The following is a 14582-nucleotide window of genomic DNA, read 5'->3' as shown; positions in this document are numbered from 1 at the left end:
AAAGCTTGCTTTCAGCTTACTGAAATGAAATCACCCTTCCAAAGAAAAACGAGCAAGACCCCACAACTGTTTGACTTTTTTTTTTTTTTTTTTTTTTTTTTTTTTTTTTTTTTTTTTTTTTTTAAGTGCAGGGTCTGAATTGCAGAAGAAATCATGAATGCTCACTTACATTGATTTTGGCCAGCTTTTTCTGTATAGTTGGTGTATCTCCAGATGCATCTGACCAGCGGTGAAGCTCTTCCTTTGCAGAATGAAGCCAGTCTGTGAATTCATGCACAGCATCCAGATAAAGCAAATGATCTTTCACAATATCTTCCACTTTCCTCATTTTCTCCTATCAATAAGATTAAAAAAAAAAAAAAAAAAAAAAAAAAAAGACCATTAAAGTACATAAATACTGTGCTGGCTTTAAGCATGCAGTGCTGGTTTGACTCTACAGCATGCATTTGAATAGGGTATAGCTTGTGGCATCAGAACAGAGTGCTACACTACAAAAGGTTTGGTTTGGTCTGGACAAGGATTTTCTGCTGGAGCAGACGCCTTCTGAAAATGGATGTAAAAATACACTTTAACACAGTCTAATGTATGGTTTAGTAGGTATCAATGATGCAGCTGTGTCACCCTGGCATGTTTTTCCCAATACACCCTGGAGAGGGTCTTGCAGATCACCCATGAGCACTCCCAGGGTGCAGCACTGCTGCCAGAAACACAGCTCTTTCTTAGAAGCACCAAGTCTCTACAAAGAGTAGAGTGAAGTCATGGAGATGTCCCATAGGAAAACCACAAACAAAAACTTCAGCTGTCCAAAAGTGAAAAATGATCTGATGGTGCCGAGTCTCATTTCGACCATTACATCAGAAGTGGTGGCTGTCCCCAGCCACCTACCCTGCAGTCCTGGAGGACTCAGACATGCAGCTGCTTCTTGGCTCCATCTTAGCTTTTTAATGTAAACTTAGAGTGGGATCAGTTTATCTTACTGTGACAAAGTGAAAGAGTACAGTGGTTGAAATTTGCCTTTGGTCCGACTGAGTAAACTTGTTGCTGTATTCTTTTGAGATAACACTAATGAATGTTTATCAAAACTAACTAAAAGTGAAATGAGTTAATCAAATAGATTTTTACCCCTGTGTAGATACTCTAATCTAGGCTGAAGTGTCTTGAAGCCAGTTTCAAACTAAACCACCTACAAATTAAACTCAGTTGTTTTAAAGTTTGAGTAACTCAACACTTAATAAATGTTATTAAAAAGTTATATTAACAAGATTTTCTGTTCCCTCTGAAAATAATCATCATAATCTCTCAGACTGTGCCATCATCAACTAGGCAATGGATAGTTACTAGCTAAACCGAGAAGACCTAAAGTAAATCTTCCAAGTTTTTGTACCTTAATGCCTTTTATGTAAGAAAGTGTCCACATGCACCCGACTCTAACCAAAACAGCCTCCTAGGGAAGCAAAAAGACTCCTAGGAAAGGAAACCATGCAGCCCTGTGTACATTGCTCACACCAAAATGTAGCACCAGTACAAGGGGAGCATGGAGGCAAGGTGTTTCATGATCTGGCTGGCAGAAAGTCTCAGTGAGCTCACACATCTTTCCTTAGAAGCCAAACAGAATACCTGTAAAACGTGCAGTGCTTAGTGGCTTGAAACACCACAAAATATGGGCATATATCTTTTTGACAATAGGATTTCTCTTTTTGACAATATGTTTCCTGCTCAGGGAGGCATTTTATTCTTCCCTCTCTAGGTAAAGAAAAAAAAAAATGCTAGGAATGAATGAAAAGAATTAGATGAAAATAGATGTGTCAGAATATTAGAAATACTGTTGTATATAAGAAACTAGGAACAAAATATATGGCCTTCACTTTTCCAAAATCATAATCATACCAATTTCAACTCTCAATACCATTTTTGCATTTCATTAAACTTCAGCAAACTATATTCAATGTTTTTATTAGACTCAACTATACCAGAGGCAAGATTATTCACAGTCAATCCTTTAGTTATTAAAAAATACAAAAATCAAATTTTTTTATCTATGTATACAAATGTCTAAACATTTTACTTACTTGAAACTGAGGTATTTGTCTTACCTTGGCTACAGTTGTGATGTCATTAAACTGTGTTTTTAGTTCTTCTTGAGCTTCATCTCCAAAGGAATCATCCCCTGTTTTCTCATATAGTTGCACAGCTTTTTCAGTAAGTTGCTGTAAATCACCCGAATGATCCTCTATTTCAGAAACAATAGCCTGGAAATAATCCAGCTGAGCAAACTTCTCCTTCAGACCAGTCTGTGGTTCTAAAGGCTGTTCCACTTTGTGATCCAAATTCTCTAACCACTGTTCCAGTTGGTTTTTCCTTTCCAGGTAGTCATTCCACTGGCTAATGACAGACTCTAGACAACTTACATTAAAAAAAACAAAGTGCAGATGAGAACTTGAGAGCTTTTAAATGGTTTGGGAGAAAAAAAACAAAAACAACCCCCCCCAAAAAACCCCCAAAAGAGGCTCTTATACCTTAATTGTTACACAGTCTGTAGCCATGCACAATAGGTTTAGAATATACTTTTTTCTCCATCTTTTGTTTCCTATATCAACTTGCATCCAAGTTATTTTAGAATTCCTGTGGCATTTGGGCCCCTTTGTAGAACCAACATTTCTGCTTCCCTATTACAGGTTACATGAGCAATCTGTCTGCCTCAGACTAATAAAAAGCACATTTCAGTGTCTGCTCAGCAAAATAAAATATAGAACATTGCTGGAGTTCTTTATGATCAGAGTAATAAAATATACATCAGCCTATGAAATTACTGTCAATTAAGAGATATTCTGGCAAATTTTGAGAATACAAATCCATTATCTATAAACTCATTTATAAGAAATATTCCCTTCTGTCATATATTGCTTTTCCTAGTAGATCATAATACTTCTCTGGGATTCAAGTTGAGGAATGTAATTCTCATTTCACTGGACTTTTAGAAAAAGTGCGGTAAGAATTTCAAATGCTATGTTCTAACCTAATCAAAATAATATTTTATGATAAAAAATGTGTGAAATTTGTGAGACATCATAAGGACAGCCCACTATAATTTTCTACATACAATCCTATTACAATTTTGGTGCAACTAAGGAAGTGGCACCACTTTCAGTTTTTATATTTTATGAAAAATGTAGACAAGTGACAGTCTTCAAACTCTTGAATAAGAAACAGGTGTGATAGAGGCCCAGAAAGATAGAGATATAAGGAACATCAGTCTGTCTAGAACAGAAATGATGGAGCCCTTCAGATATACAAAATTATCTCATACAGGCAATAAAAAAAACCCAAGTTTCCATTTCCACACGGATCAAGATGAGATGAAATCAGCTTAATATGCAAGAAAGATCAATATGCAAGAGATTTGGAATTGATACTAAGATTTTCTTTTAAATTAAAAAACCAATGAAAAACAGAATTGAGAAACCTTCCCTGGGTTATATCTGGAAAAGATAGATAAGTATCTGTCAAATGTTCTTGGTCCTGCCCAAGAACAGGTTCAAAAACTTAGAAAGTGCTTTCTAGATTTTTCTCTGTATGAATTTGTATGATTTTTATTGATTTCTTAATTAACGTGAAGTACCATCTCATATGAAATTTGATTCATCTGACAGGGTCAACTCATCTTTTTTTTTATAGAAGGGTGCACTTTTTCCAGGCAATTGTGATTCTCTCTGATAATGCAAATTTCCCCTCACATACCAGTAATGAAGGAATGTACATTGCATGTACATCCTACATGCTTTGAGGTACCACTCTCTGTAAGCAAAGATGGCAGGAATTTTCCAGGTGTTTTCCAGGGATTCTTACCTCTGCCAGTTCACTGAGGTACTGATGATGTCGTTCCATACATCCTTCAGCGTCTGAAGCTCGGTTTGTATCACATTTTGTCCTTCTTCATTGCTGCTTTTAAGTGCCTGTTCTCCTTTGCCAATGGCCATGTTCAGCTTAACCTCACCGTCACCTTTGAGTAAGAGGATCTCCTGTGAGGCAAAACAGGTCAAAATATCAAATGTAACCTGATGAGAAATGAGAGCTGTTATCCTTTCAACAGTGAACACCATCTTCTCTGAGCTCATCCATCCTTAACAGCCATATCCAGCAGGAATTCCTCGGCACCTTTTCTTCTAAGGGCCCATACCTTGCTATGAGCAAGTGATCCAGCAGTTTTTCCCACAGCTGTACAGGTTTTTCACTGGTTTTTTTGGTCAACCTAAAATGCTGCTCACACTGCAGCAGATACTGAGTAGGTCAAGCACTGCACAGTAAGACAGCAGCTCATAGCTCATAGCTACAAGAAACCTCAGGAGAGCCCATGGCAGACCTCCTAATGACCTTTATATTCGACATTTATCAAATGTCTTCCTCAAGACCTCCTGAGATAGGCACACCACAGCCATGACACAGAGACTCTGTCAATTATTTCAAGGCCTTCTCTCTATCAGAAGGCTTTCTGGGACCTAAATACTGATCTTCATAGTTCATTATTTCTTATGAAATGCTATAACTGACACTTGTTTCTGTTAAACTTCATCCTGTTTTTTTCCTACTTCCCATCCCTTCTCCTCTTCATAACCATAAAGAAAATAAAATATAAAAATATACCTTTCCCACTGATGTGGCCCACACTCCATATTAATCTTGATGTGCAGTATTTATGTGTATCTTTCTTTACCTGAATTTGTGTCAATCGTCTTTCCAGAGTGGCTTTGCTTCCAAGAGTGCTCTGTGATGATGCCAGTTTATCTTGAACCTCTTTCACCCATGACCACATATTCTGCAATGCCTCCTCAAAAGTGAGATGCTCTTGGAGTGCAAGCTGACATGTCCTCAGCTTCTCCTTGACATTTTTGACCATGTTTTGGTAATTGGTGAGATGTTGAGAAGCCAGACGTACTTCTCTTCCTGCACCATGGCCTTCTTCATTTAAAGTCTGTGCCATTTGGGAGAGCTGATCAAAAGAGTCCCTGAAAGAAAATGATGAGACTGAAAGTTTCAGAAAGCATGAAGCATTATAGCCACTGCCAGAGGCTATGAAGGCTGCTGACATAACACCTACTCCACCAGTGATAAGAGTTCACAGTTAACTGAGAAAGTTAGTTAGGAGAGACTGAAAGAATTTAAGCAGCATGTACCGATTAATATATTTTTTTGCGTGCAGTGCCATTTCTTGGAGAATTTTGGTGCTCAGAATGATCGCACTGAAATCTCTGTGTCAAACATTTAAATTAAAAGCTACCTTAGTTTTCTTTTCAGCAGTCAAAATTTCCATTTCTATATGAACTGCTACCCTTTTGTACCTGCCAAAGCTTCTAAGAAGTTCATAATCTTGGACAGGTAGGAAGGCATGGTGGAAAGGTCATTATTTGTCCAGGATTAGACAATTACTCAGATTCAGTACTAGGGTCAGTAAAGTGGATTAAAACTGGGTTTACATAGCCTCAGTTAATCTTAATCTACTTGATCATGCTTCCTGATGCATGATGACTACAGGGAATTTACATCAGACCAAAATGTCTTGCACAATCTCAAGGGCATAGGGAGTGACTGGGTGGGTTTTTTTGGAAGCCGTGAGGCTTGGACAGCTAACTACTATTTTTGTTCCACCATCACCTACCCAATAACAAAAAGAGAATTTGAAAAAAACTCTGTGTACTCAAAATGGCAATTACTTCATCATCTACTAGCTTAAGTCTGAATTTTAGAAAGGTTTCACAGCTAATGTGGATGCTTTTTGAGCTCTTTCATAAGGCAAGCTGTATGGGAAAGGGGATTCTGCTAACCTGGTTGGATCTGAATGTTACAGGGCAGAAAGAAAATTTTAAAATGGACATAATGATAAATGTAATTTTCACTATTGCTTTTAAAAGCAGTATTTTTAACTTTTATTTTTAAAATTACATTTTTCAGTTTCCATTTATTAATGAATTATGATAAGCTTTTATTAATTTATCAAGAGCAAATATTGGATTTGGTTGAAGTTCATTAGAACTCAAAGTATCTGGATTCAGCTTCATTTCACAGAGAATTTTCCAACACATTCCTCCAGCTTTCAAAAACACACAATAGTTTAATTTTACTTCTGCCCCAGTAGAGAAAAAAGTGAGACTATTTTAGAAAATGTATTTTTAATATACCTTGAATTCAGCAACTCTTCCAGAAACTTTTCCACTTTTTGCACCTCCTTTTTCTTCTCAGAAACAAGCTGTTTGCTCTCTCCTAATGCTTCTGTGCTTATTCTTTCTTCCATGTCATGCATCCACAGGGCAAGCTTCTTGTACTGATCTTCAAAGCTACGGAGCAGATAAATACTCCCTTTAAAAAGTACTTCTCAAGTGGAGTAAAGTTGGAAGAAGTTAATATCCACAAGACTTTAATATCCACAAGAAGTTAATGTCCACAATTTCATGCTTCGAGAATAAGACTTGTACACAAAACATAATTCCACGGTGACTACTAGTCTAAAAATATTCAGCAACTCTCTAAAAATGTTCAGGAAAATCATGGGAACTACAGGGAGACCAGAAGCCTCCAAAATTTAAAGTGACAGTACTTTTATTTATTACTAGATTCAATAAAAGCAGAGCAAAAGAAAGCTTTTTTTCGAATTCTTAAAATAATTTAGACTAAGAACAAACAATAGGTAAAAGTGAGCTTTTTTTGTCAGCATTTATGTGTAGAACACCTGAAGTGTTGTGCTTTCGATTTCTTCTACAGAAGAGAACTGGAATCTTGAGTGCTCCAAACTCAGCAAAACAAGTTCCAGCCCTAAGTTTGAAAACTTTTCCTTACAAGCAGGCACACCATCTCATACTGCTGTTTTACCCATTACTGCTACACTAACTTTGCTTTCAATTAGCAACAGTTTTGAATCTGGTTGGATCTCAAAATATTTCAACTTCCAAAATTCCAGCCCTAAGCATTAATTTAAGGGTGTTTTCTTCTTGGCTTCTAAGGAAATGTGTCCATTTTGGAATGGGACAGAACAGGCACTCACTGTATAAAATGCACACTATCTTCAAATCCCAGGGCAGAAATGAACTTCATCGAACATTTTCCATCCAGAAAATGGCATTTAAATTACTGGAATCCCAACTGCTGATTTGGAGTTTCATAAGCTACAGAACTGCATATATGGTGCTGAACTTCTATTCTTTAACCCTTGGAGCATGACCTGTTCTTTTGTTTCTATCAGTGAACTTCAATTTCTCTTAAATGTTTCTGAATAAAAAAGCAAACATGACTAGATCAACTTGAAATGATTTCGTATTTTGCCCTGCACTTTGGAAGCCAGAAAATTTCATGCAGTTTACAATTTACTTGTGACTGCTGCTATTACTCACCTTCCCAGGTGTGATGCACAATCTTCCAGGGCCTTCTTGTCATTCAGACACTGGTTGAGGAATTCCTGGAAGTTCTGGTTAGACTTTGCTATTTGCTCCTGAATATGGCTCACAACTGGTTTGGGTAAACAACCATATAAACTTTCTCCTTCCTTGCAGGCAGCATCTAATTTGTTCTGTCCTTCACTAATAGAATCCAGCACACTCTGTGCAATGAAAGAAAATAGTTTAAACACATCAGATTTGATAATTAAAGATAAGCAATCTTTCCATGAGAAGTGGTCAGATTCACCAAGAAGATAAGAGCTCTGTCTAGCTATTAAAAATTCTCTAAGCAGATAGTTCAAATAAAATTTTATTAAGTGGTGCTAGAATTCACAACACTCAATTTTCTCATTTGATCCCAAGGTAGTCATAGCTTTCTCTGAATAGTTTAATAATCTCTTGAAGATGTTACACATTTCAGGAATTTAGGGCTGTTTACAACAGGGGTGTGTTACTTATGTTCTGTCTCATGAAAAGTATATACAGAAAAGCTTTGACAGATCAATGTTAATCTGAAATGTTGAGTAAGTAAAATGTTATAAAAATAGGAGAAGGAAAAGAAGAGAAAGAAAGAAAAAAAAATCAGAAATAAGAATAGTATAGTTACACATAAACCTTTCAGAAATTAAATTCTGATCTCTCAGAACAGGGACCACAGTTTCCACCGCATTCCCTCTACAGTACATACTGCTGCCTTGAACCATTCTTATATCAACTTTTTAAAAACAAAAATAAGTGTGTTAGCATCTACAAATTATTTTAGATACAACTGGTTCCTGTACTAAATTGCTAATTACTGGTTGTTTTAATTTAATTTATTCACTATACCTGCAGGTCATGTAGCTTTGCCTCTATGGCTTTGCTGTCCCCAGACCTGTCAGATGATTCTTTTACTGCAGTCTTCATACCAGAAAACCATTCCTGGAATTCTTGCATAGAGTCTTATTTAATAAAAAAGTATAGAAAAGAGAAAATTATTTGTTTAGATCCAACATTATCCACAATATTATACAGCTGTTTTAAATAAGTCTTTTATCCTTCAGGAACTGCGTGTAAAAGCTAACAGAATAAGTTTAATTGTCTTCAGTAACCTTGGGAGAAGGATTAATTTCACAAGAAACTGGATGTTTCCACTGTAAACATCCAAATTTGAACAGTCTTACTAGGCTGCCCTCGACAGTCAATTTCAGTTTATGATACGTCCCAATTTTATGCTAGATAAAATTGAAATAAGTATCTTAATAAATAAGATTAAAAGTTGCTTGTTTTTCTCCACTGACTATCCAGAGAGCCCAGAAAATACTTCAGATGGGTACTTTTACATTATAAACACCTCCATTTGCATATATACCTCTCCTTATTGCAAATAAGAAAAGTGTATTTATGCAATAGAGTGAGGAAAGGTGCATTTTCATGCATATTACATGGTTAAATATGTAAAATGCTTTGTTTCATAGCAGTTATCCAATGAACACTTGGTAACAGGACTTTTTGAGACGCTTCATATGAAAATAAAGTTGAAATTGCCAGTGACATCACTGGAAACTCTGGCAGGCTCCAGAATGACTCACAGCTGTGGGCTAACGGCTCACTCCTATTAGCCAGCCTGAGTACTCACAGAGGAAATGTTTTTCCAAGGACTCTTGCATCCTGGCCTGTGTTCTGGAACAGAGCAGATTCACAGCTTCATACTTCTTTATTAACAAAGTGACGGTGCCACCAAGAGCTTCCAACTCTACCGAATGGTATTTGCGGCAGAGGCTGTTGAGCATCTCCCGGGTTGAGTCAATGCTGCTTTGCCGAAGCTGAAGATCCTTTTGTGTTTCCTGAAAAGAAAGTTACAACATAAATACACTATTTATAAAGAAACAAAAGAACTGTCTTTTCCTCAAGCATTCCTTCTCCTCCCATATGTTCTTTCCTCATGTACTCATAAGTCATCCCAGATGCAACGAAGGGAAGAGGCACTGGATCATGTTTCCTGAATTCTCCATGTAAGATGAATCCTTGAAACTAAAGAGCCATCGCAGAAATGTGAAAAGTGTTGTTGCTCATGATTTATTACTCTATTAGAAAGAAATAGATTTCAAGGCATATTGAATAGAAATAGATATTTTCAGCCAAATCTGAATGTACACGTGGGATGCAATATGACACTGGTACTTGGCAGGACTTCTGAATGAGGAACATTTTCTGAAAGTTAAATGTGAATTGGCTAGTACATCAATATTAACTGTGCTCACAGTTAAATACCTCGATGTGGTTTGTCATGTCGTGCATAACTGCATGCAGTCAAGAGAACACTAGGACATAGAAAAAAGAATTGCTATATATGATGACTGAGTACTTCTGAGGTAGAAGTTTCTGTTAAAATTGAATTTGGATCAGTGTCTTTTACTGTGATGTGCTGAGTTCATAACTTATTGCAAGGGATTCAATGCGCTTGCAAACATGCTGGAGTAATTACCAAGGAATTCAATGTAACAAACCTAGTTCTTGCCACAACAAAGACCATATTATTCATTAAAATTTTCTAAAAAGTTTGTAGAAAGTAAATAAATCAGAACTTTTGTCCATTGGTGCAACTTCCTAAAAATTATCACTGTATTATTTGTTAATATTCTAGCAGCTGTGCAGGAGACACACTTTTTTTTTTTTTAATCAAAGGAAAATTAAATATAAAACTCAGAAAAAAAAAAATCCCCAAAGATAAATGCATAAGGAAAAGTATATTAATTTTCTTCAACACTGACCTTTAGTTTATTTAGAGCTTCAGGATCCAGGTTACGTGCACAGCTTAACAGTGTCTCCTCCACTTGAGTTAGCCAGTCTGTCATCTGACCAGTCAGCTTCTGTAACTGCATCTTCTGAGTACTGAAATCTTTCAGCATCTCTTTTGCTGTCTCTGATATTTCTTTGGCATGTTCCAACTTCTGCCTCAAATCTGATTCTATAAACTGAAACCAAAATGTTACGTATTAAGGCATTTAATAATAGAAATGTTTATTAGGGTAAATGCTTATGGGCAAAATGGAAGGTAGGAAAGCGACACACGATAATTTTGCTCTCTTTACAGCTTTAACTGGAGATATTTACATACCTACAACCATTCAGGATTCAGTCTTAGATATACAATAATCCAAAGAAGGGATGCTAACTTATAAAAAGCCAGACTGTAAACATGCTAACTTATAAAAAGCCAGACGGTAAACCATTGCATTTATTGTCCATTTCTGAAAAATTAAATCATTGTTATTTTCCCTTTATTAATTTTCTAGATATACAGAACATGACCTACACTCAAATAGCTTGATAAAAAGAAATGTCAATTGGGGAGTGAGCCTTAAGAGTACTGAGGCTTAAAGTATCTCAGTGTAAGGCAGGTGAAAATAGAAGACAATTGAAAATGAAAATTGAAAACTGAAGAAAATTGAAGAAAAAATAAGCTAGAACCTTGCCCCATAACCTGTTCAAAGACAGGAATATACAAAATTATAGATGATGTTAGCTCAGCACATATCACTTATAGAAGTAAATAGAATCAGTCGTAACATGGTACTATATATAAATCAGATTCACAGAATCCTTTGGGTTAGAAGGACCTCTGTAGATTCCTTACTCCAAGTTCCCTGCCAAGGCAGGGTCACCTACAGCAGGTGACATAGAAACACATCCATGTGGGGTTTCTTTCCTTCTCCAGAGATGGAGACTAGACAACCTCTCTGGGCAGCCTGTTCCAAAATGTGGGCAAGGCTTGAACGTTACATTAACTTCCATTAAAATCTGATACGTATCAATATGTATCAAGATATATCCCCATCCATGGAAATTGCAGAAGTCAGTATTTTTTAAAATTTCTGACATTAAGTTAATAATCTCAAATATCAATTTCTGTTTGAAATCAAACTGCCAAAATAGTCATACTTTGTGGTTTTTTGACTGCCCTAGAACATAGAAATAAGTATATGGCCAAAAGTTCAACAGCTCACCTTTGTGTTCATTGTTTTATGTTTTTCTTGTAAGAAATAGTTCAGGGTCTTTTTTCTAGTCCATGAAAGAATACTTTTTGGTTAACAAAGCAAATGAACATATTTTACTGCCTTGTAATCCTTTCAAGGAAACAAACTGTGCATGTACTCAAGTGTAATGTGGCTTAATGATGTGCAGTGTAGAGAATATCTGTAGTCTCTTATCTCATCAGATACATTATAAACTATTTATTCTATTTTGATCTATTAAAAATACTTCTACAACCCTAATGTTCACTTACTTTATGACATACTGTTTATACAAAAAAAAAAAAAAAAAAAAAAATAAAAAAAAAAATTAAATCGAGGTTACCTAGAGAACTATGAACAAGAATAGTAATGCTACGTATAAATAATAATGTTGTATCTGTCACCTTGAAAGAAAGGCAGTGTAGGAAAGACAAAAATTTTGGAAGGAATGTGTTCTCAGTTATTTGAGCAAAATCTGTGGTTACCAATTTCTTTATTTTACCTGGAGATCTGCAGGAGGCTCTTGACTATGGGTCAGTTCTTTGAGTTCTGAAATTTTGGAACTAAGTTGCTCCAACTTCAGTTCTTTATTCTTGACTTCAGACTGTAAAAGAGATGTGTTCAAAGCTTCATACCAAACTACCAGAAGCTTTTAGACTTTAAGAGGGATGCTCCATCAATTTCAAAATGGAAAGAAAATGCAAACACAGTTTAGCAACCAGAGGGAAAACACAGTTGTACTAATTTTGTGCTCTAAAAATCTCCCATCTCATTTTCCTTATTAGACTCAGTTCAGAGAAATCTTCCCCTCCTTTAAAATAACCATACAGATTATTAGCATTTCAAATGCTATAGAAGCTTTTTTTGTTAAAACTGGGAAAATAAAGATGAAAATTTCATTGTTTATTCAACTGGAAGTATCTACTGGGGTTGTTAGGTTCCACTTAGAGACACATGCAGGGTGTATTACATGCATTGTCTGATTTTTATTATATACAAGTAAGGTATTGATAAAAAATTAGACACATAAATAGATTTTAACCTTAAGAGGAATTTAAAAATGCTGATATATATACACTGACATACCTGGACCTTGTATTTATAGATCCAAGTAAAAAAAAAAAAATTAATTATTAAAAATATAGTATCAAAGTGAAAGCAAAAAATAACGATTTGGAGTTCTGAAGTATCAGTATCCTGTTGCCCAAATTTTCTTTTCTAAAAATTTCAAACAGATCATTCCAATTAAAAGATTGGACAGTGGGTTGCAGGATTAAATTGCCAAACTTAACACCTGCCCTGCATGCCCAGAAGAATAGTTAGGGGGTATTTTGTGCTAAGGAGGATATAATATTAGGTGGTAAGGCAAGAGAATTGTTAGAGTCCAGGGCATTCCTTTGGCTGCCCTGGAGGGTCAGAGACCTGGACAGGGGGGTCAGGGACCCTGGCCCAGAGCCCAGAGGGACATTGGCTTTGATCCCAGTCCATGGGAAAGGCTTCCTGCACTGTGGGAAGGATTGCAAGCCACAAAAGTGTGAAAGATAGTAGTTTAGCTTATCACAGGGTGAAAAAACAGTAGATTTGGGGTTTTAGCATTGAAGTGAATGGGGGCAAGATGGAGGATTTGGGGCGTTGTCTCCTGCTTCTTCTTTCTTCTTCCCTCACTCCATTTTCAGCAGTGACAGTGGCACAAAATAGTTTAAAGAGATTGGGTCAAAGTAGAGACGACCTGTTTAGTATAAGTGATAGGTCTTGGCAAATAATGATAAATAAAGAATATGTAGCAATTAGTATAAAAGATAATGACTGCCCAGTCCGGGAGGAGTCGAGGAGTCACCAGATGCCCGAGCAGCTGCACAGACCTTTGTTGGGCACTGAGAAATTTGTAAGATAAGAAACAATAAACAAAGCATGCAACCTTGAAAAATCAGAACCTGAAGACTCCGTCTCTTTCTTGTGTTTGGCTCAGAGCTTTGCAGAGGGCAAAAAGACTCTAAAACCACCTGAATCTCGGGGAAAAAACCCAACAGAGAATGACCACTGATTTGGGCCACAGAAGATGTAAACTGGTTGTTGCGGTCCATGCTCTAATCTGTCTATTTCTGATTGCTGAAAGGGCAGGACCCTGCTGTCACTAAACTGCTCTTCTTCTTGCCTTTGCAAAACAAAATGGAAAAAAAAAAGGTATTATGCATTCTGTGACTGTAAATGCACACACAGTGATCACATCTGCTATTTTGGCCCTCCTGCATATCAAGTACACCAGTGGTTTGGGTAGTCTGCCTTTACTCCAAACTGGTTTAACAGCAATGAATTTAGGTGGTCGGGTTGCTACAAAAGGCATTCGACAGAGCCTAACCTTGAGCAAAATACTGATTTATCAATGTTTATTATTCTATCATAATACTCGAATAACTTTACTGTGTATCTTCTTAAGGACATAATTTATTCCAAATAAAGTAGAATATGGCTCAATCTATGATTGATCTGATGTGTATTTTAAGCCAATAGAGACAGGTTGCATTCTAGACATTAGCTGTTGTCCTAGGGCATTTTGATCCACAGCATTATTATCACTTATTTGTGGGTAAGAACCTGGAAATCTTTCAGGAGAACCTCCATTCTCTGACTGTTGCTGAAGTTGTTGATGCCTTCATTCAGTTGAGAAATGCACTTATTACACCATCCATCTAATTCATCTCCAGTTTTCAGGATGTCATCCCACAGAGACATGCTTACACTCAGTCGGTCGATATTATCATCAATTCTTTCAGACACCTTTTAGGAGAGAAGAATATATCAATACTATTCACAAAATAATTTTGACTTCTCTATTTTGCAGACAGTTATAAGACAAATGCATAAAAAATAATTAAAAAGCCTGGGTAAAAAAATTTCCTTGGATTTAGTCTGAAGTTCTGAATTCTAATTTCAATTTAGTTACCCAGATCATAAAACGAACACAAATCTTATGTGTCTCATTCCAAATATTTGCATATTTTTTACTGGGAAAGAGTTTTATGTTCAAATAAACTTCATTTTTCAAAAAACTACATTTACCTACATTTATCCTTATTGTAATGTAGGAATTTGCTACTAAAGCAGTATAAAGGTGAAAATGTAAAATATTAGGTAGAAATTCTTTACTGTGAAGGTGGTG

The 14582-nt window shown here is 36.2% G+C and overlaps 1 protein-coding gene across 19 annotated transcripts in view; it reads right to left on the bottom strand.

Annotated features, from left to right (window-relative positions):
* SYNE1 (spectrin repeat containing nuclear envelope protein 1) overlaps nucleotides 1-14582 on the bottom strand; it is a 301821-nt gene that overhangs the window by 151004 nt on the left and 136235 nt on the right. For all 19 annotated transcript variants that reach the window (XM_058419844.1, XM_058419842.1, XM_058419859.1 and 16 more), the window contains 11 exons: nucleotides 14018-14200; nucleotides 11925-12026; nucleotides 10178-10381; nucleotides 9043-9250; nucleotides 8253-8365; nucleotides 7380-7585; nucleotides 6174-6329; nucleotides 4712-5003; nucleotides 3847-4019; nucleotides 2094-2403; nucleotides 170-334 (listed from right to left, as the gene is read on the bottom strand). In XM_058419844.1, the coding sequence (XP_058275827.1) occupies nucleotides 170-334; nucleotides 2094-2403; nucleotides 3847-4019; nucleotides 4712-5003; nucleotides 6174-6329; nucleotides 7380-7585; nucleotides 8253-8365; nucleotides 9043-9250; nucleotides 10178-10381; nucleotides 11925-12026; nucleotides 14018-14200 (2112 nt within the window). The remainder of the gene's footprint in view (nucleotides 1-169; nucleotides 335-2093; nucleotides 2404-3846; nucleotides 4020-4711; nucleotides 5004-6173; nucleotides 6330-7379; nucleotides 7586-8252; nucleotides 8366-9042; nucleotides 9251-10177; nucleotides 10382-11924; nucleotides 12027-14017; nucleotides 14201-14582) is intronic.

Source organism: Hirundo rustica, chromosome 3 (genome assembly GCF_015227805.2).
Source record: "Hirundo rustica isolate bHirRus1 chromosome 3, bHirRus1.pri.v3, whole genome shotgun sequence".
Lineage (NCBI taxonomy): Eukaryota > Metazoa > Chordata > Aves > Passeriformes > Hirundinidae > Hirundo > Hirundo rustica.
Note: the sequence above shows the minus strand (reverse complement) of the source record. Positions and strands in the feature narration are given on the sequence as shown.